Source organism: Crotalus tigris, unplaced genomic scaffold (genome assembly GCF_016545835.1).
Source record: "Crotalus tigris isolate CLP2741 ecotype Arizona unplaced genomic scaffold, ASM1654583v1 scf7180000017690.20705106771:4171800, whole genome shotgun sequence".
Classification (NCBI taxonomy): domain Eukaryota; kingdom Metazoa; phylum Chordata; class Lepidosauria; order Squamata; family Viperidae; genus Crotalus; species Crotalus tigris.
Window position 1 is genome coordinate 1,443,661 of NW_024096569.1, and position 20,034 is coordinate 1,463,694.

At 52.9% G+C, this 20,034-nt stretch overlaps 1 protein-coding gene across 4 annotated transcripts in view; it reads left to right on the forward strand.

Annotated features, from left to right (window-relative positions):
• Positions 1-20,034, forward strand: part of DNAH2 (dynein axonemal heavy chain 2) — a 167,437-nt gene that overhangs the window by 102,272 nt on the left and 45,131 nt on the right. For all 4 annotated transcript variants that reach the window (XR_005556086.1, XM_039337948.1, XM_039337947.1 and 1 more), the window contains exons 38-52: positions 288-468; positions 2,337-2,464; positions 2,573-2,725; positions 4,052-4,177; positions 5,100-5,318; positions 6,271-6,388; positions 7,613-7,749; positions 7,857-7,994; positions 9,222-9,374; positions 10,154-10,306; positions 10,860-10,951; positions 12,324-12,522; positions 13,943-14,167; positions 15,936-16,040; positions 17,403-17,591. Coding sequence is in view for 3 of the 4 variants with exons in the window: in XM_039337948.1 (XP_039193882.1) it covers positions 288-468; positions 2,337-2,464; positions 2,573-2,725; positions 4,052-4,177; positions 5,100-5,318; positions 6,271-6,388; positions 7,613-7,749; positions 7,857-7,994; positions 9,222-9,374; positions 10,154-10,306; positions 10,860-10,951; positions 12,324-12,522; positions 13,943-14,167; positions 15,936-16,040; positions 17,403-17,591 (2,316 nt within the window). In the remaining variant the exon portion in view is untranslated. The remainder of the gene's footprint in view (positions 1-287; positions 469-2,336; positions 2,465-2,572; positions 2,726-4,051; positions 4,178-5,099; positions 5,319-6,270; positions 6,389-7,612; positions 7,750-7,856; positions 7,995-9,221; positions 9,375-10,153; positions 10,307-10,859; positions 10,952-12,323; positions 12,523-13,942; positions 14,168-15,935; positions 16,041-17,402; positions 17,592-20,034) is intronic.

A 20,034-nucleotide genomic window follows, 5' to 3' on the forward strand; every position in this document is an offset into this window, starting at 1 on the left:
CAGGCTTCCCCTTTGACTTTGCTCGTCAGGAGGGGTGTCGTGCGACCCCAGGAGACGCTGCGACTGTCGTAAATACGAATCAGTTGCCAAGCGGCTGAATTTTGATCCGGCGATCCTGTAGGAGATGCTGCGATGGTCGTTAAGTGTGCAAAACAGTCCCTTTTTTCGGTGCCATTGTAACTTCGGGACGGTCACTAAACGAACAGTCGTAAGTCGAGGATGACCTGTGCTCTGATGACCCTCGGGGGGGTCCCCTGGCTGACCCGCGCCGCTTTGCCTCCCCGCAGACGGGCGCCTGGGGCTGCTTCGACGAGTTCAACCGCATCAACATCGAGGTCCTGTCGGTGGTGGCTCAGCAGATCCTCTCCATCCTGTCCGCCTTGGCGGCCAACATGACGCGCTTCACCTTCGAAGGCCACGAGATCAACCTGGTTTGGTCCTGTGGCATCTTCATCACCATGAACCCAGGTGGGGCCTGGTGGGGTTTCGGGGGCGGGGGAACGTCCATATTTCGGAGGGGAAACCCTAGAATTTTGGGCCCCAAATATAATTCCCAATGGTTTGTCCCAACGGTGAGGACAATTAACCAGGGGAACAGCTTGCCACCAGAAGTTGTGGGTGCTTCATCACTGGAGGTCTTTAAGAAGAGACTGGTCGGCCGCTTGTCTGGGATGGGATAGGGTCTCCTGCTTGAGCAGGGGGTTGGACTGGATGACCTCCAAGGTCTCTATTCTATTCTATTCCTTATTTCTATTCTGTTCTATTCTATTCTACTCTACTCTACTCTACTCTATACTCCACTCCACTCCACTCCACTCCATTCCATTCTATTCCATTCCATATATTCTAGTCTAATCTAGTCTAGTCTAGTCTAGTCCATTCAGGGGGTTGGACTCGATGACCTCCAAGGTCCCTTCCAACTACTACTACTACTACTACTACTACTACTACTACTACTACTACTACTACTTATTATTATTATTATTATTATTATTATTATTATTATTATTATTATTATTATTATTATTATTATTATTGATCATCGCACAGTCAGCCAGATGTTCAGACTGGATTTGGCATTTTGTCTACCTATCGAGTCCTTACCCAGGACCTGGGAGAGGCAGATGTGGATGTTTGATGGTATTACAGATATCGTCGCAGGATGGAAGCAGTTCCTAGTAAGGCTGCCTTTTGCAATTGACTAATAGCGAATTTGTCAATGCCAATGGTGTTCAAGTGGTGCTCCAGTTGTTTTGGGATTGCACCCAAGGCACCTATTACTATTGGTACCACCCTTGCTTGCTTTTGCCACAATCTTTCTATTTCTATTTGTAGGTCTTTGTATTTTGTGATCTTCTCCAGTTCTTTCTCGTCTATTCTGCTCTCTCCAGGCACTGCCACGTCCACTATCCAGACTTTTTTTTGTTGTTGTTGTTATTATTATTATTATTATTATTCTATCCATTCCATTCCTTATTCCATTCCATATATTCTAGTCTAGTCTAGTCTAGTCCATTCCGTTCCATATATTCTATTCTATTCTATTCTATTCTATTCTATTCTATTCTATTCTATTCTATTCTATTCTATTCCTTATTTCTATTCCATTCCATTCTTATTTCTTATTCTATTGTATTCTACTTACTCTACTCCTATTCTATTCTATTCTATTCTATTCTATTCTATTCTATTCTATTCTATTCTATTCTATATTTCTATTTCTATTTCTGTTCTATATTTCTATTTCTATTCTATTCTATTCTGTGTTTCTCAATCTTGGCCATTTTAAGAGGCGTGGACTTCAACTCCCAGAATTCCCCAGTCAGCATGTTTCAAGTCCACACATCTTAACTGTGAAAGGGAGGAATTGACTGGCAGGGGAATTCTGGGATTTGAAGTCCACACCCAGCATGGTTTAAGAGCAATCAGAAGAAAAATCTGATCCTTGCCTTCAACCCTGAGCTGTCTCTACATCTCACATGCTAGCTGGGGGATTCTGGGAGTGGAAGTCCATCCGTCTTAAAGTGACCAAAGCTGTCTCTATATCTCACAACTGGCTGGGGGATTCTGGGAGTCGAAGTCCATCTGTCTTGCAGTGACAAAAGCTGGATCTATATCTCCCATGCTGGCTGGGGGATTCTGGGAGTTGAAGTCCATCCGTCTTAAAGTGACCAAAGCTGTCTCTATATCTCACACACTGGCTGGGGGAATTCTGGGAGTCGAAGTCCACCCTTCTAAAAGTGCTCCACCTCAGGAAACACACTGGGGTGGACAGCCTGCCTGGGGCTGGGCCTCTCCGTCCCGCTGACCGGCTCTTCCGTGGGGCGCTTGGACAGGCTACGCCGGGCGGACGGAGCTGCCGGACAACTTGAAGTCCATGTTCCGCCCCATCTCCATGGTGGTGCCGGACTCCACCCTCATTGCCGAGATCATACTCTTCGGCGAAGGCTTCAACAACTGCAAGGTAGCGGCCGTGGCGAAGGGGGGGGGGGAGACTCGCGGCCTGGGGCGGGACGTCCCCCGGAATCCCGCCCGGGGGTGATGCTCTCCGTCTTCTCCTCCACCCTCCCAGATCTTGGCCAAGAAGGTCTACACGCTCTACTCGCTGGCCGTCCAGCAGCTGTCCAAGCAGGACCACTACGACTTCGGCCTGCGGGCCCTCACCTCTCTCCTCCGCTACGCCGGGAAGAAGCGCCGGGTGCGGCCGGACCTGTCGGACGAAGAGGTGGGGCAGGGGGGGGGGCGCTCCCAGGGGGTGGGGTGGGCTGGGGTCTTGTGGCGGGTGGTCCCCACGGCCCCCCCCCCAGAGGTAGCCCGACCCCGGTTTTCTGCTGCTAGGCGAGAACGTTTGCTGAAGGGGGTTTGGTCCCGTTTTGTGACTTTAGGACCTTCCTTCCTTCCTTCCTCTTCTCTGTCTCCTTCCTTCCTTCTGTCTTCCTTTGCTCCTCCCTCCCTCCCTCTCTTTTCCTTTCTCTCGCTCTCCTTTCTTCTCTTTTTCTCTTTCTTTCCTCCTTGTTCCTTCCTTCATTTTTTTTCTGTCTCCTTCCTTCCTTCTTTCTTCGTTTCGTTCCTCCCTCACTTTGCCTTTTTCTCTCTTTCTTTTCTTGTTCTTTCCTTCCTCTTTTCTATCTCCTTTCTTCCTTCTTTCTTCCTTCCTTTGTTCCTCCCTCTCTTTTCCTTTCTTTCCTTCTCTCTTTCCTTGCTCCTTCCTCTTTTCTCTTCTTCCTTCCTTCCTTTCTTCCTCCCTCTCTCTTTTCCTATCTCTCCTCTCTTTCCTTCCTTCCTTCCTTTTTTCTATCTCCTTCCTTCCTTCTTCCTTCCTTCCTTCCTCCCTCTGTCTCTTCATTTTTCTCTCTCTCCTTTCTTCTCTCTCTCCTTCCTTGCTCCTTCCTTCATTTTTTCTCTCCTTCCTTCTTTCTTCCTTTCGTTCCTCCCACACTTTGCCTTTTTCTCTTTCTTTCCTTGCTCCTTCCTTCCTCTTTTCTATCTTCTTCTTCCTTCCTTCCTTCCTTCCTCCCTCTGTCTCTTCATTTTTCTCTCTCTCCTTCTCTCTCTTTCCTTCCTTTTTACTATCGCCTTCCTTTCTTCCGTCACATGACACTGCAACTGTCGTAAATACGAGTCAGTTGCCAAGCCTCTGAAGGTTGATCACGTGACCGCGGGGAGGCTGCAAGCGTGGTCGTGACTGTTTCCATGGACTGCTGTCGCTACGAACGGTCACTAAACAAACGGTTGTAAGTCGAGGACCGCCTGCCACGGGCCTCTGTGCAGGAGAGGGACGGGCGAGAGCTCCCCCAGGGAAGGTCTTCTCTGCTCTGCCCTGCTCTCTTCTGGGTGAGGGACCTTCCGTTAGAAGCGGGGAAGCTCCCTGGACGGGAAGCGAAACGTCTTCAAAGAGAAAGGACGCCGAGAGAGAGCCCAGTGGCTTCTTTGAAATAAAATTAACAAAAAAGCACCTTGGAGACCCACCCCGACCTGGAGGACGGAGAGTCTCGGTGGACCCTCCTCGGTGAGGACTAGGCCCTTGACTCGTCCCTCCCTGGCTTGGCAGATCCTGCTGATGGCCATGAAGGACATGAACATCGCCAAGCTGACCTCCGGGGACGTCCCGCTCTTCAACGCCATCATCCAGGACCTCTTCCCGGGCATCGAGTGCCCCGTCATTGACTACGGCAAGGTCAGCTTCACCCACCCACCCCCCGGGCCGAGACCCCTGCCTCCCTGGGGGAAGCAGCTGAGGGGGTGCAAGGGGTCCCGGTGGCCCAGAGAGGGGAGGGGGGCTTGGCAGACCCTCCCTGGGGCGGCTGGAGGTCTTCTGGAGGGGTGGGAAGCACTGCCAGTCTCAGGGACGCCCTTCCTTCCTTCCTTCCTTCCTTTCTTCCTCACTTCTTTATTCCTTCATTCCTCTTCCTCTTTTCCAACTCCTTCCTCCATCCTTCCCTTCCTCCCTCCCTCCCATCCTCCCTCCATAATTCCTTCATTCCTTCCTCTTTTCTATCTCCTCCTTCCTTCCTTCCTTCCTTCCTCCCACTCTCCCTCCCTCCTTAATTCGTTCATTCCTTCCTCTTTTCTATCTCCTTCCTTCTTCCCTCCCTCTTCCTCCCTCCCTCTTCCTCCCTTTCTTCCACTCTCCCTCCCTCCCTTCCTTCATTCCTTTCTCTTCTCTATCGTCTTCCATCCTCCTTCCTCCCTCCCTCCCTCCTTTCCTTCCTTCCTAATTCTTTTGTTCCTCTTTTCTGTCTTCTTCCTTCCTTCCACTCTCCCTCCTTCCTCCCTCCCTCGCTCCCTCCCTTCCTCCCTAATTCATTTGTTCCTCTTTTCTGTTTTCTTCCTTCCTACCTACCTACCTAATTCATTTGTTCCTCTTTTCTGTCTTCTTTCTTCCTTCCTTCCACTCTCCCTCCTTCCTTCTTCCCTCCCTCCCTCGCTCCCTCCCTTCCTCCCTTTCTTCCTAATTCATTTGTTCCTCTTTTCTCTTCTTCCTTCCTTCCTTCCTTCCTTCCTTCCTTCCTCCCTTCCTTCCTTCCTTCCTTCCTCCCTTCCTTCCTAATTCATTTGTTCCTCTTTTCTGTCTTCTCCCTCCCTCCCTCTGCCCGCAGCTGAAGGAAGTGCTGGAGGGGGAGCTGAGGGAGATGGGGCTGCAGACCATCCCCTTCACCATCATGAAGGTCATCCAGCTCTTCGAGACCAAGAACTCCCGCCACTCCTCCATGATTGTGGGCAACACCGGCAGCGGGAAGACCGTCACCTGGCGGGCCCTGCAGGCCACCCTCTGCAGCCTCCACAGGGCCGGAGACGCCGCCTTCAACCTGGTCCGGGTGAGGGGCCGGGCCTCCCTCCCTCCTCCTCTTCCTCCCTCCCTCCCTCCCTCCCTCTCTCCCTTATTTCCTCCTTTAGGTCTTCCCTTCCTCCCTTTCCTCCCTCTCTCCCTCCCTTCCTTCCCTCCCCGCTCCCTTCCCTCCCTCCCTCCATTCATTCCTCCTTCTCTTTCCTCCCTCCCTCCTTTTCTCCCTCCCTCTCTTTCTTCCCTCCCTCCCTCCCTCCCTCCCTCTTTCCTCCTTTTCCTTCCTACTTCTCTCCCTTCCTTCCTCCCTTCCTCTCTTCTTTATTTCCTCTCTTCTTCCCTTCCTCTCTCCTCCTTTCCTTCCGTTCTCGCTCCCTTCCTCCCTCCATTCATTCCTCCCTCTCCCTCCCTCCCTCCCTCTTTCCTCCCTCCTTTTCTCCCTCCCTCCCTCTCTTTCTTCCCTCCCTCTCTTTCCTTTTCCTTCCTACTTCTCTCCCTCCCTTCTTCCCTTCCTCTCTCCTCCCTTCCTTCCGTCCCTTTCTTCCATCCCCACTCCTCTTTCCTCCCTCCTTCCCTTCATTCCTCTTCCCTCCCTCCCTCTCTCTCTTCCTTTCTCCTCCCTCCCTCCCTCTTTCCTCCCTCTCTTTCCTCCCTCCCTCTTTTCTCCCTCCCACCATTCCTCCCTCTCTCCTCCCTCCCTCCCATCCATCCATCCCTTCTTTCCCCTCCTCCCTTCTTCCCCACTCCTTGGCCAGGAGCGACTGTGGGTTCCTCTTCCTGTGACAGCCACAGAAAAGTTGTTGGCCTCCCTTGAGGTGGGAGAGGGGCAATTTGGGTCCCTCTGCCCAATGGAGGGGCCTGAATGGCAGAGGAACCAGCAGGAGGAGGAGGAGCGTGGGGTCTGCCTGGCCTGACTTTGCCTGCCAGTGGCTGTTGCGTGCTTCTGACTTCGGCTTCCTCCTCCTCCTCCTCCTCCCCCCCCCCAGGAATATCCCCTGAACCCCAAGGCGGTGTCCCTGGGCGAGCTGTACGGAGAGTACAACCTCAGCACCAACGAGTGGACGGATGGCATCCTCTCCAGCGTCATGCGGACGGCCTGCGCAGGTACGGCCCTGCCCGCCCACCTGCCCCGCGCTGTGCTGCTGGCCATTTCTCCTTGGGCCAGGGAGGGGGGGGGCTCACCCCAGTCTGATTAGGAAAGGAATTTACTCAAGGCCACGGAGATAGCAAGGGATGAAGCATACACCGTAAACCTAGCGAGTCTGTGTGAATACAGGCCTGCCCGAGCAGTTTCCAAAAGGGAAGCCAAAATACAGTCCGAGGTCTTTGAACATCCGAGCAACGTGGTCAGCCAGTCCAAGGGCCAGAGTTTCCGGGTTTCCCAGCAGAAGTAAAAAAGATGCTGAGACTCTAGAAAGAGTACAGAGAAGAGCAACAAAGATGATTAGGGGACTGGAGGCTAAAACATAGAAGGAACGGTTGCTGGAATTGGGGATGTCTAGTTTAACGAAGAGAAGGACGAGGGGGGACAGGATAGCAGTATCCTGTCCCCCCTCAGGGGCTGCCATAAAGAAGAGGGAATTAAGCTATTCTCCAAAGCACCTGAAGGCAGGACAAGAAGCAACGGGTGGAAACTAATCAAGGAGAGAAGCAACCTAGAACTAAGGAGAAACTTCCTGACATTGAGAACAATTAGCCAGTGGAACAACCTGCCTCCAGAAGCGGTAAATGCTCCAACACTGGAAGTTTTTAAGAAGAGACTGGACAACCATTTGTCCGAAATGGTGTAGGCTTTCCTGCCTGAGCAGGGGGTTGGACTAGATGACCTCCAAGGTGCCTTCCAACTTTACTACTATTACTACTAGAAGTCACAGAACAGGAGATCAGCAACAACACACAAACAAACACACACACACAACACCAAGGAATCAGCGTTTCCTCCCGACAAATGCCTCTCCCCACGGAGTCTCCTTAAGTCTCAGTCTCCAGGTGTGCCTTGTGGAGAGGGGCGGGACGCTCTCCGCCCGAGTAGTAGTTGAGCCTGCCTGCGTTGTTCCCTCCTTCTCCACTCTCCGTGCTCTAGGATCGCTAGGGGATGGTCCTTGCTCATCACCTGAACTGTGTCTCTCCTGTCCCGATCCTAAAAGGGCCCTGGCCTGCCTCGGCCTGCTCTTCCCCAATTCCTTTGCAGCCACAGATCCCTCTCCCTACATAGGGTCCCGTTCCAGGCATGACACCCAGATGGGTTGGTGGGATAACTGTGGGGCAGGTCTTCGGTTTCTCCGGTTCCTCGCGGGCTCTGACCGAGCTTCCCCGTCTTTCTCCCAGACGAGAAACCGGATGAGAAGTGGATCCTTTTCGACGGGCCGGTGGACACGCTGTGGATCGAGAGCATGAACTCGGTCATGGACGACAACAAAGTCCTGACCCTCATCAACGGGGAGAGGATCGCCATGCCCGAGCAGGTAACTTCAAGGACCTACTCTCTTTTTTCCTCTGCTCCATTTGAGCCATTGAGCTGGGCTCCCACAGCGACTGACAGGTGTTTTGGGGGGGGGGAATCTTCCTCCAGGTTTCGTTGTTGTTCGAAGTGGAGAACCTGGCGGTCGCCTCGCCTGCCACCGTCTCCCGATGTGGGATGGTTTACACGGACTACAGCGACCTGGGTTGGAAACCATACGTCCTATCCTGGATCGAGAAGCGTCCAAAGGTAGCGAGGGACAGGGTTGGGCTTACGATGGGGACTACTCCGGTGGTCCTCAACCTTTAGCAGCTTTTAAGGCGAGTGGACTTCAACTCCCAGAATTCCCCAGAATTGCCTGTATATTTTTTCCTCCTAACTAGCCTCTAGAGTGGAGAGATTGCAGAGGAAGGGATTACAAGAGAGTAAGCAGACCACAACGGAGGCACATATCAAAAGGAATGCGTTGGTGTCAGGGAATTCCGGGAGTTGAAGTCCACTCTCCACTAGACAGTCTTGAGCATTGTGGGGGTCATCCATGATTATGCAATCAGTGTGTAATAATAATAATAATAATAAAGGCAGTGCCTGGAGACAGCAGAATAGACGAGAAAGAACTGGAGAAGAGAACAAAATACAAAGACCTACAAATAGAAATAGAAGACTGTGGCAAAAGCAAGCAAGGGTAGTACCAATAGTCATAGGCTCCTTGGGTGCAATCCCAAAACAACTGGAGCACCACTTGAACACCATTGGCATTGACAAATTCGCTATTAGTCAATTGCAAAAGGCGGCCTTATTAGGAACTGCTTCCATCCTGCGACGATATCTGTAATACCATCAAACATCCACATCTGCCTATCCCAGGTCCTGGGTAAGGACTCGATAGGTAGACAAAATGCCAAATCCAGTCTGAACATCTGGCTGACTGTGCGATGATCCATAATAATAATAATAATAATAATAATAATAATAATAATAATAATAATAATAATAATAACTCAATCAATCAATCAGAATAAAGTTGGAAGGGACCTTGGAGGTCTTCTAGTCCAACCCCCTGCACAAGCAGGAGAAATTATACCATCTCAGACAAGTGACTGTCTAGCCTCTTCTTAAAAACCTCAAGTGATGGAGCTCCCACAACTTCTGGTGGCCAGCTGTTCCACTGGTTAATTGTCCTCCCTGTCAGGAAGTTTCTCCTTCATTCCAAGTTGCTTCTCTCTATTTCCATCCGTTGTTTCTTGGCCTGCCTTCTGGTGTTTTGGAGAATCAGTTGACACCCCCTCACTCAGGGGGGCTCCTGCTTGAGCTGGGGTTGGACTAGAAGACCTCCACGGTCCCTTCCAGCTCTATTCCGATTGACCGATGGAGTTGTGGTTATTATCATTGGCCGCGATTCCGTTGAAATGAGTCTAACTCGTCCCGCGGGGGAAATTGGCCCGTTCTGTGCTCCTGCCCCTCTTCCCTTCCCAGGTGGAAACGGAAACCCTGCAGCGGATGTTCGACAAATTCACCAACAAGATCCTGAACTTCAAGAAGGAAAATTGCCAGGAGTTGGTGCCCATCTCGGAGTACAGTGGCATTGTGGCCCTCTGCAAACTTTTCACATCCTTGGCTGAGGAAGGGGTAAGGCCAGGTGGGCGGGGCTCGGTGGGCGAGGCCACCTGTGCCATCAGGTGGGCGTAGCTGAGCGGGCGCGGCCAGGTCAACCTGAAGGATGACGTGCAGCTGGCTCGGGGTGGATCACTTGGGGCGGATAGGTGGCCGTGGCCAGGCAGACACAGCCACGTGGGTGTGGCCGGGATGGGCACCAGATGGGTGTGGCCAGGTGGACACAACCACGTGGGTGTGGCCAGGTGGGGGAGGAGGCGCCAGGTGGGAGTGGCCAGATGGACACAACCATGTGGGTGTGGCTGGGGTGGGCACCGGGTGGGCGTGGCCAGGTGGACACAACCACGTGGATGTGGCCAGGTGGGGGAGGGGGCGCCAGGTGGGAGTGGCCAGATGGACACAACCACGTGGGTGTGGCTGGGTTGGGCATCAGTGGGCATGGCCAGGTGGACACAGTCACATGGGTGTGGCTGGAGAGGCACCAGGTGGGTGTGGTCAGATGGACACAACCACGTGGGTGTGGCCGGGGAGGTGTCATGTGGGTGTGGCCGTGTGGGGGAGGGGGCACCAGGTGGGCACGGCCAGGTGGGCGCAGAACAAGTCTCCCTGGGCAGCTTTCTCTACCCTGGGAAACCTGGGTGGGCATTCACCTGGCCACGCCCACCTGCCCACCCACACTCACCTGGAGACACTCGGCTGGCCCTGCCCACTGAGTCCAACCCACCTGGCCGCGGTGAGTCATCATAGATCCATGCCTTGGTGGCTTACGTGAAGCTCTCCCCCGCTCCCTCCAGCTCAGCCTCACCGACGCCGAGAATTACTCCACCCTGGTAGAGATGTACTACGTCTTCAGCATGATCTGGTCCCTGTGCGCGGCTGTGGACGAGGAAGGCCGGAAGAAGATCGACAGCTTCCTGCGGGAAATAGAGGGGTCTTTCCCTAACAAGGTCTTGCTCCCTTGGCTTTTGGGGGGTGTTCTGGGTTTAGCCTGGGACAGCAACTCACGCAGTTCTCCGTCACCCAGGTCCTGCTTTTTCAAGAGGCAAGTGGACGGGTCATTTGCCTTCTTTTAGAGGGTCGTTGAGGCCACTTGGAGGTTTGTCTGTGTCCTCAGGGTCACCCGAGTGGTGCAAATGGGCGTGGAGCCTTCTCAAATGAGTCTCAAGGAGGCTCCACACTCATTGGCACCACTCAGGTGACCCTGAGGACACGGACAAACCTCCAGGTGGCCTCAACGACCCTCTAAAAGAGTTGCAAATGACCAGCAGTCTGCAAGGAGTATAAATCCTTCCCTTCCCCTCCATCCAGTCAGAACGTGAGGAAGCTTCTGGGATGAGAAGCAAAACATCTTCGAAGGAAAAACAAGAACGTCCAGTTGCCTCCTGAAAAAAACAGCTTTGGGGCAACCGAGAGCCTCAACGACCCTCTAAAAAAGGCAAATGACCAGCTGTCTGCAATGTGTCCACCCCACACATGGAAGTCCTTGCTTCCTCCCCGCAGGACACGGTCTACGAGTACTACGTGGACCCCAAGAGGAAGCAGTGGGTGGCCTTTGAAGACAACCTTCCCAAAATGTGGAGATACCCCGCCAAGTGAGTAACCATCTGGCCCGTTGGTCAAGATCTCAAGATCGTGGAAGAACGGGCTTCAGGGAGAACACCCTTCCGTGCTTCAGACCCGGATCTGTTCCCCCCTGGGCTGGGTTTGAAGGCCAGAAGCTCTTGAGGGACAGCAGGTGGGCCTGCTTTTCACGTTGCTCCTTGTGGTGGTCCGGCCGTGAGGACCATGGTGGAAATTGCCGGAGAGGGATGTGGTTTTCCAATGATAGGTCCAGAAAACAGGATGTGGGATCCAGAGACAATCCTGGGTTGATCCATAGTGAAGAAAATTGGGTCTTTCATCAGTGGTGTCCTAACAGTACAGATGGTCCTCAACTTACAACCGTCCGTTTAGCGACTGTTGGAAGTTCCAACGGCACTGAAAAAAGGGACTTTTATGACCATTTTTCACACTGACGACCCTCCGGCGTCCCTGGGGGGGGGGGCTACGCGATCCAAATTCAGACGCTTGCCCACTGGCTCCTATTTACGACGGTCACCATGTTGCCGGAGCCCGTGATCCTCCTTTTGCGACCTTCCCCCAAGTCAACGGGGGGAAGCCGGGTTTGCTTAACGACCGTGTGACTAACTGAACCGCCACAGCGATTCACTTAACACCGTGTTAGGAAAGATGCCCAAATGGGGCAAAACTCACCTGTCTCATTGAGTAACGGAAATTTTGGGCTCCGTGGTGGTCGTAAGTTGAGGCTTGCCCGTCGAGAAGGTGCCGAAGACATTGTCTCAACCCCTTTCTCATTTCCGGCCTCCATGCAACCACACCACTTCACAACTGCTGACATTCCCAACGTCATAACCACGAGTTTAAGCCAACGGCTGGCATCCATTTACACACACACACACACACACACACCAATTGCCCCTAATGGCAACCCTGGACGGAAGGACCGCGTCCACAACAATGGCCTCCCCCCAACCACAAAACTTCACAACCGTCTCCTTCACAACCACCAGCCGAGCTTGTAGTTTAAGCCAAGGCCTCGCCTCCATTTACACACACACACACACACCCTGCCACCTCTCGCCCAGTCTAATCCGATCCGGGCCCTGGAATTGCCAGCGACATGGTCCCCGGGCGGCCGGCTGCCCCCACGTCACGCCGGGCGGGCGGACGGCGTCGTCAACAACGGCCCCCGCCCAAGCTGTCAGGCTCCAGTGGAGATGACAGCTGCGGGAATTGTGTCGCGTGTCGGATGTCTTCATGCCTCTCGGCAAGTGTTTTTGGTACGGCCGCGGCGGCGAGAGGACCCCACCGGGGGCTCGGGCTGGGGGACAGGGGTGGCGCGTCTGCCCAGGGGCTGGTGCTGGCAGACATCCCGAGCCGAGACCCCCCGCCTCTCTTCCCCAGCATGCCCTTCTACAAGATCATCGTTCCCACTGTGGACACCATGCGGTACAACTACTTGGTGAACGCCCTCATTTCCAACCAACAGCCGGTGTTGCTGGTGGGCATGGTGGGCACCGGGAAGACCTCCATCGCGCAAGAGGTGCTTCAGTCTCTGGACACCATGAAGTGGGCCGTCCTGGTAATCAACATGTCCGCCCAGGTAACGTGTTCCACCCCTCACGGCACCCTTGATCTGACAGGGACGAGAGAGAGGCCTCGCTGGGCCCGAGTACATAAAGTCCCCCACTTAATGACGATTTACTGAGTGGCCGAACGACGACAGCCCTGAGAACGGCGGCTTAGCCCCGCGTTCCACACTCAACGGCCGTTGCGGCGTTTCCCCACGGTTATGGGATCAAACTTGGCAACCGGCTCATGTTAAAGCAGTGGTTCTCAACCTTTTGAATGCCGCAACTCCCAACCAGTCGTAAGTCGAGGACTACTCAACCGGTCGTAAGTCGAGGACTGCTCAACCGGTGCAGCACCGTTTGCAGAATGGGATTTTTGGCGGGCTCAGCAGGGCAGAGACAGCCTGGACAATTCCTATTGGCTTTGGAAAGCCAATAGAATGAGACTCTATTCAAGAGAGTCTCTTCTATTGGCTTTCAAAAGCCAATAGAAGAAAAGGGAGGAGCACAGCTAAGGAAAAGGGGGAAAAAATGGCGGACTGCGTTGTTTGGCGACCCCTGTGAAATGGTTGTTCGACCCCAAATGGGGTCCCGACCCACAGGTGGAGAACCACTGTGTTAAAGGATGATTGCAGCGTCCCGGAGGGGAAGGGCTCACGCAAAGTCGACGGGGAAGAGCCATATTTGTTTAACGACAGGGTGGCTAATTTGTGCTGATTCGCGTAATGACGGCAGTGAGGAAAGTCGTAGAAACGGGACGAAACTCAACAGCGAACTCCTTTTGCGACAAGCCATGGGGGAAGCTGGATTCTTTTAACGTCCACGTGATTCGCTTCATGATTGTGGCAAAAACGATCGCAAAATGGGGCACGGAATAACAGAGTGGGGAGGGACCTCAGAGGTCTTCTAGTCTGACCCCATGCTCAGGCCGGAGATCCTGTACCGTTTCAGATACATGGTTGTCCAATCTCTTCTTAAAAACCTCCAGTGATGGAGGGCCCACGATTTCCGGTGGCAAGCTGTTCCACTGGTTAATTGTTCTCAGTGTTTGGACGTTTCTCCTTAGTTCCAGGTTGCTTCTCTCCTTGATGAGTTTCCATCCTGCCCGTAGGCGCTTTGGGGAACAGGTGGACCCCCCCCCTTTCTTTGTGGCAGCCCCTCAAATGATAATGAAACACTGCGATCATGTCACACACACACCCCCGGTCCTTCTTTTCAGAATAACCAAACAGCAGAGTGGGGAGGAACTTTGGAGGTCATCTAGTCCAGCCCCTTGCTCAGGCAGGAGATCCTACCGACGCCGTTTCTGACAAAGGGCCGCCCGGTCTCTCTTTAAATTGCAACTCGCATAGCAACTTGGGGCCTCTATCGCGGTCGTAAGCGGAGGGCGTCCCGTACGCCGAGGCTTTGGGCCCGCTTCTGAGAGGTGTCCTTCCTTTCCCCGTCCCGCAGACCACATCCAACAACGTCCAGAGCATCATCGAGAGCCGGGTGGAGAAACGCACCAAGGGCGTCTACGTGCCCATGGGGGGGAAAAGCATGATCACCTTCATGGATGACCTGAACATGCCCGCCAAAGACACGTTCGGGTCACAGCCCCCTCTGGAGCTTCTCCGGCTTTGGCTGGACTACGGATTCTGGTACGACCGTGCCAAGCAGACCATCAAACACATCAAGGTGAGGTCTTTCTGCACAGGGAGGGAGGGAGGACCCCACCTGCAGTACCCCCTTCTAGATCTCTGCGTCCTTCTGCGTCGTCTCGGAGAGGTGGAGGTGGGCGGCACGGTATTGCGGTGGTTCTCCTCCTACCTCTCCGACAGGTCGCAGTCGGTGTTGGCGGGCGGACAGAGATCGTCCCTTGGCGCCTCGATTATGGGGTGCCTCCTGTCCCCCCTCCTTTTTAACATCTACATGAAACCGCTGGGCGAGATCATTCGGCGACACGGGGGTGAGGTATCATCAGTACGCGGATGATACCCAATTGTATATCTCCACCCCGTGTCCTTTCAGTGAAGCAGTCGACGTGATGTGCCGGTGCCTGGACGATGTGAGGGGCTGGATGGGGGTGAACAGGCTTAGACTCAACCCTGACAAGACCGAGTGGCTCTGGGTCTTGCCTCCCAAAGGCCAACTGGATGGTCCATCTTTAGTCCTGGGGGGGGGGCAAATTTACCTCCCTCAGTGCAGGCCCGCAACTTGGGTGTCCTCCTGGACTCACAGCTAAATCTGGAACAACATCTATCGGCTGTGGCCAGGGGGACCTTTGCCCAGCTTCGCCTGGTGCACCAGTTGCGGCCTTATTTGGACGGGGAGGCTCTACTCCCGGTTACTCATGCCCTTGTCACCTCAAGACTGGATTACTGTAATGCGCTCTACATGGGGCTACCCTTGAAGAGCGTTCGGAGGCTGCAGTTGGTTCAGAATGCAGCCGCGAGAGCGATTGTGGGCGCGCCAAGGTACACCCACGTGTCACCTATCCTCCACGAGCTGCACTGGCTTCCTGTGGGTCTCCGGACGCAATTCAAGGTGTTGGTTGTCACCTTTAAAGCCCTTCATGGCTTAGGACCAGGTTACTTACAGGACCGCATACTGCCGCACAGTTCCCAGAGACCGGTGAGGTCCCACAGATTGAGCCTCCTTCAGGTCCCATCGGCCAGACAATTGTCGGCCGGCGGGCCCTCGGGGAAGGGCCTTTTCTGTGGTGGCTCCGACCTGGTGGAATCCACTTCCCCCCGAGATTCGAACTACTCCCACCTTGCCGGCCTTCAAGAAAGCTATTAAAACTCTCCTGTTCCGGCAGGCCTGGGGTTGATGTCCCCGGGGGGGCCGGGATACGATTGGGACATGCTGTATGAATGCACTCGTTTTTATTGTTATATTTATTGTTTTAATTTTGTACGCCGGCCTGAGTCCCTAGGGATTGGGCGGCCTATACATTTTATTAATAAATAAATAAATCTCCATGCCCGCCCGCCCGCCTGCCCGCCTGCCAGGGCTGGTTTTTTTTCTTTCCAGGCGCCTCTCCGGCACATTAATTGCGTTCACGTGCCGAGCGCATTGTCTCCTCAGACCCCGGGTGGTTTGAAAACCCAGCAGCTGGCAAACAGAGACGCTTGTGCCCGGAATAATGGTTAAAGGGGCCGGCGTGGCAGAAGGCAGGAGGGCAGGATGGCACGTGCCATGGCAGTGATTATGTCCCGTTCTTTGTATGCTGCTGCTGCTGCTTTCCTCTCTCTCTCTCTCTCTCTCTCTCTCTCTCTCTCTCTCTCTCTCTCTCTCTCTCTCTCTCTCTCTCTCTCTCTCTCTCTCTCTCGGCACGGAGGCGGCTAAACCCTTTGCAGCCAGAGGGTGGGCTGCAGGGAAAGCAGGGGAGGGTGGGTGTCTTTTTTTTATTTTTCCTCCCCTGGTTTTGATGGAGGTCTGTCTCTCTTTCCCCCCCCCCCAGGACATGTTCCTGATGGCAGCCATGGGACCTGCCGGCGGAGGGCGTACGGTGATCTCCAGTCGTTTACAAAGCCGTTTCAATCTCATCAACATGACCTTCCCCACTGTAAGGGCTGCTTGGCATGGGGAGGGCAGCCCAGATGAGGAGGGGGCTGCGAGTCGGGGCTTCACCTGGCGGGCAAAGGAGAGAGACCCCCCCTACCTATTTTTCCCCCCTCCCTCTCTCTGCTGGGTGGGTGGCCACTAGCTCCTGCAGAGATAGCACGCCAGTTCAGATGTCAGCCCACTGTCCCTTTACGGAGGGCAGGAATGGAATGGAGTAGAGTAGAATAATAACAGAACAGAACAGAACAGAATGGAATAGAATTAGAACAGAATTAGAATAGAATAGAATAGAATAGAATAGAATAGAATAGAATAGAATAGAATAGAATAGAATAGAATAGAATAGAATAGAATAGAATAGAATAAGAATAAGAATAGAATAAGAATAAGAATAGAATAAGGGATAGAATAGAATAAGGGATAGAATAGAATAAAATAAGAGGTAGAATAGAATAATAACAGAATAGAATGGAATGGAATGGAATGGAGTAGAGTAGAATAATAATAGAACAGAATAGAATAGAATAGAAAAGAATAGAATAGAATCTGGAATAGAATAGAATAGAATAGAAAAGAATAGAATAGAACAGAACAGAATAGAATAGAATAGAATAGAATCTGTAATAGAATAGAATGGAATAGAATGGAATGGAATGGAATGGAATGGAATGGAATGGAACGGAATGGAACAGAATAGAATAAGAAATGGAATGGAACGGAACGGAACGGAATGGAATGGAACGGAATAGAATAGAATAGTAGAGCCTTCCGTTTGAGCTGGAATTGAGGTCACTTTTTGGTCATCTCTAATTTGGGGTGAGAACCCCATGGCTAAAATCCTTTTGGGGCTGTGTATCGCCACCTTGGCCTCTGAAAGGGGTCTGGACTTCAACTCCCAGAATTCCCCAGCCAGCATAGCTGGCTGGGGAATTCTGGGAGTTGAAGTCCACCCGTCTTAAAGAGGTCACGGTTGCTCTACATTCTCTTTTATTTAACATTGGATCCAAGTTTTCAACGGGATCCTTTAAAGGTTGGCTTTAACTCCCATTTGAGGCCAGGGCTTTGCAGGGGGGGCCTCCTCCGCCAAATGCTAAAGCCCCCTACCACTCTAAAAATCACGGGGTCTCCTGGCCTCACCTCCGAGGCCCCCCCCCCCCGTGTGATAGGCAGACGAGGGTTTGATTATCGCCTTTGCGTCAGAACCAATCTACGCCCGTCAACCCTTGAAGACTATCCAGTTTGCAGAGAACATCCAGCAAGGCATCTCCTGCAGCTGGAGGCTTATCTCAGACCCCGGTGGGGGCGGGGAAGGGGTGCTGTCCCACCCCCCCACCTCTTCCTGATTTTTTCCCCCCGTGGACAGGACTCCCAAATCCGCCGCATCTTCGGCACCATGATCAACCAGAAGTTGCAGAATTTCGAGGAGGCCGTCAAGCCCATCGGCAACGTCATCACCGAGGCCACGGTGGAGCTCTACAACAGCGTGGTCCAGCGGTTCCTGCCCACCCCGGCCAAGATCCACTACCTCTTCAACCTCCGGGATATTTCCAAGGTAGAAGCAGGGGTCCGTGGTGGCCCTTTTCTCCTGCCCAGCTAACGGGGGGCGCCCGGAGTCCAAATTGTGTCCCTGTTCGATGTCTAAGGAGATGCTCCGTCGTCCAGGTCAGGGATGTCCCAAAGATGCTTTTTTTCAGGACTCAACTGGACTTCCTTCTTCTTCTTTGAAGACCTTTCCCTTCTCATCCCAGAAGCTTCTTCAGCTCTGACTGGATGGTGGGGAGCGGAAGGATTTATACTCCTTGCAGACAGCCGGTCATTTGCATTTCTTTTAGAGAGTCGTTGAGGCCACTTGGAGGTTGACCTGTGTCCTCCGTTGTCCCAAAGGAGCTTTTTCAAGAGGGAGCTGGATTTTCTTTTGTTTTTCTTTGGTTTCGCTTCTCATCCCGGAAGCTTCCTCAGGTTCTGACTGGATGGTGGGGGGAAATGGAAGGATTTATACTCCTTGCAGACAGCTGGTCATTTGCCTTCTTTTAGGGAGTCGTTGAGGCCACTTGGAGCTTTGTCCCAAAGGTGCTTTTTTTCAGGACTTTCTTGCTTTCCTTGAAGACGTTTCGCTTCTCATCCAGGAAGCTTCTTCAGCTCTGACTGGACGGTGGGAAATGGAAGGATTTATACTCTTTGCAGACAGCTGGTCATTTGCACCCTTTTAGAGGGTCGTTGAGGCCACTTGGAGGTTTATCTGTGTTGTCGGGGTCATCTGAGTGCTGCAAATGGGTGTGGAGCCTCCTTTCAACAGTTCCAAGAAGTCTCCACACCCATTTGCACCACTCTGATGACCCTGAGGACACAGACAAACCTCCAAGTGGCCTCAACAACTCTCTAAAAATGCAAATGACCAGCTGTCTGTCTGCAAGGAGTATAAATCCTTCCACTCCCCACCATCCAGTCAGAGCTGAAGAAGCTTCTGGGATGAGAAGCGAAACATCTTCAAAGAAAAAAAGGAAAGTCCAGTGGCCTCTTGAAACAGCACCTTTGGGACAACTGAAGACACGGAAAAACCTCCAAGTGGCCTCAACGACTCTCTAAAAGAAGGCAAATGACCAGCTTTCTGCAAGGAGTATAAATCCTTCCATTCTCCACCATCCAGTCAAAGCTGAAGAAGCTTCCTGGATGAGAAGCGAAATGTCTTCAAAGAAAAGCAAGGAAGTCCTGAAAAAAGCACCTTTGGGACAAAGCTCCAGCTGGCCTCAACGACTCCCTAAAAGAAGGCAAATGACCAGCTGTCTGCAAGGAGTATAAATCCTTCCATTTCCCCCACCATCCAGTCAGAACCTGAGGAAGCTTCTGGGATGAGAAGGGAAACGTCTTCAAAGGAAAACAGAGGAAGTCCAGTTGCCTCCTGGAAAAGGCACCTTTGTCGCCGTTGAAGTTGCCTTCTCAAGAACCCCGTCGCCCTCGGCAGAGGGACAGGGTGGGGTGGGGGCTGGAGGTGCTTTTCCACGGAAGCGATGCCAGCCAACCCACCTGGAGGGGCAATGGGTTCCAGGTTTTGCCTTGGGCAAGAAGCAAGTCCCACTTAGCTCCTCAGAGCTTGGAATTAGGGAAGATTTTTCTCTTATCCACCTTTTTCCCCCCGTCCTATGGTTCCCCCCCCTCCTCAAATCCCAGGGAATTTCCACCCTCCTCCCCCCCCCCCCCCAGGCCAAGCCGGGAAGGCCTGGGGCCCACCCAGGCCTGTTACGGGGAGCCAGAAACGCGTGCCAGGCTTAAAATGTTTTCCTACGCCCGCCTCCATGGATGCCCAGAGGCTGTGAGCATTAGCATTCCAAGCAGGGCAGAGACGCGGAGCGCACATCAAATGGGCAATGCGGCTTCGGAGACATCAGATGACACCGGAATGTTTATCCCAGCTTTTAAGCCCCGAAGCTCTTCTCCCGCACATCAAACGCAGTCGGGCGCCCGGGAGCCAGGTCTGCGCTGCCACCCCGCTTCCCTTTTCAGCTGGTTGAGGGGTGCAGAGCAGGGCCAGAAATAGGAGTCCCTTTCTCCCCCAAAAGGAAGAGCCCACTCACACCCCACCCCGTCCCGTTGCTTCCCCACCTTCATTATTAATCCGTCATTAGCGCATTCTCCCGCTGCTTAAAGTAGGACGTATCCCAAGCCAGGTGGGCCCTGTTTAGATCTTCGCCTTTGTTCGATTCGTTTACTTTTTATTTTTTATTTTTTTTGATCATTCAAATGACACCTTGAACCGTAAAAGGCTGATGCCAGGGAAGGTAAACAGGCAGGTTTTCTTGCAAAAATAGGAAAGGGGGGGGGAGAGCATTTTAATTGACAAGTTGGTGACAGGAAGGAAGGAAGGAAGGGAGGAAGGAAGGAAGGGAAAAAGAGAGAAAGAAGAAGAAGAAAGAAAGAAAGAAAGAAAGAAAGAAAGAAAGAAAGAGAGAGAGAGAGAGAGAGAGAAGAAAGAGAAAAAGAAATAAAGGAGAAAGAAA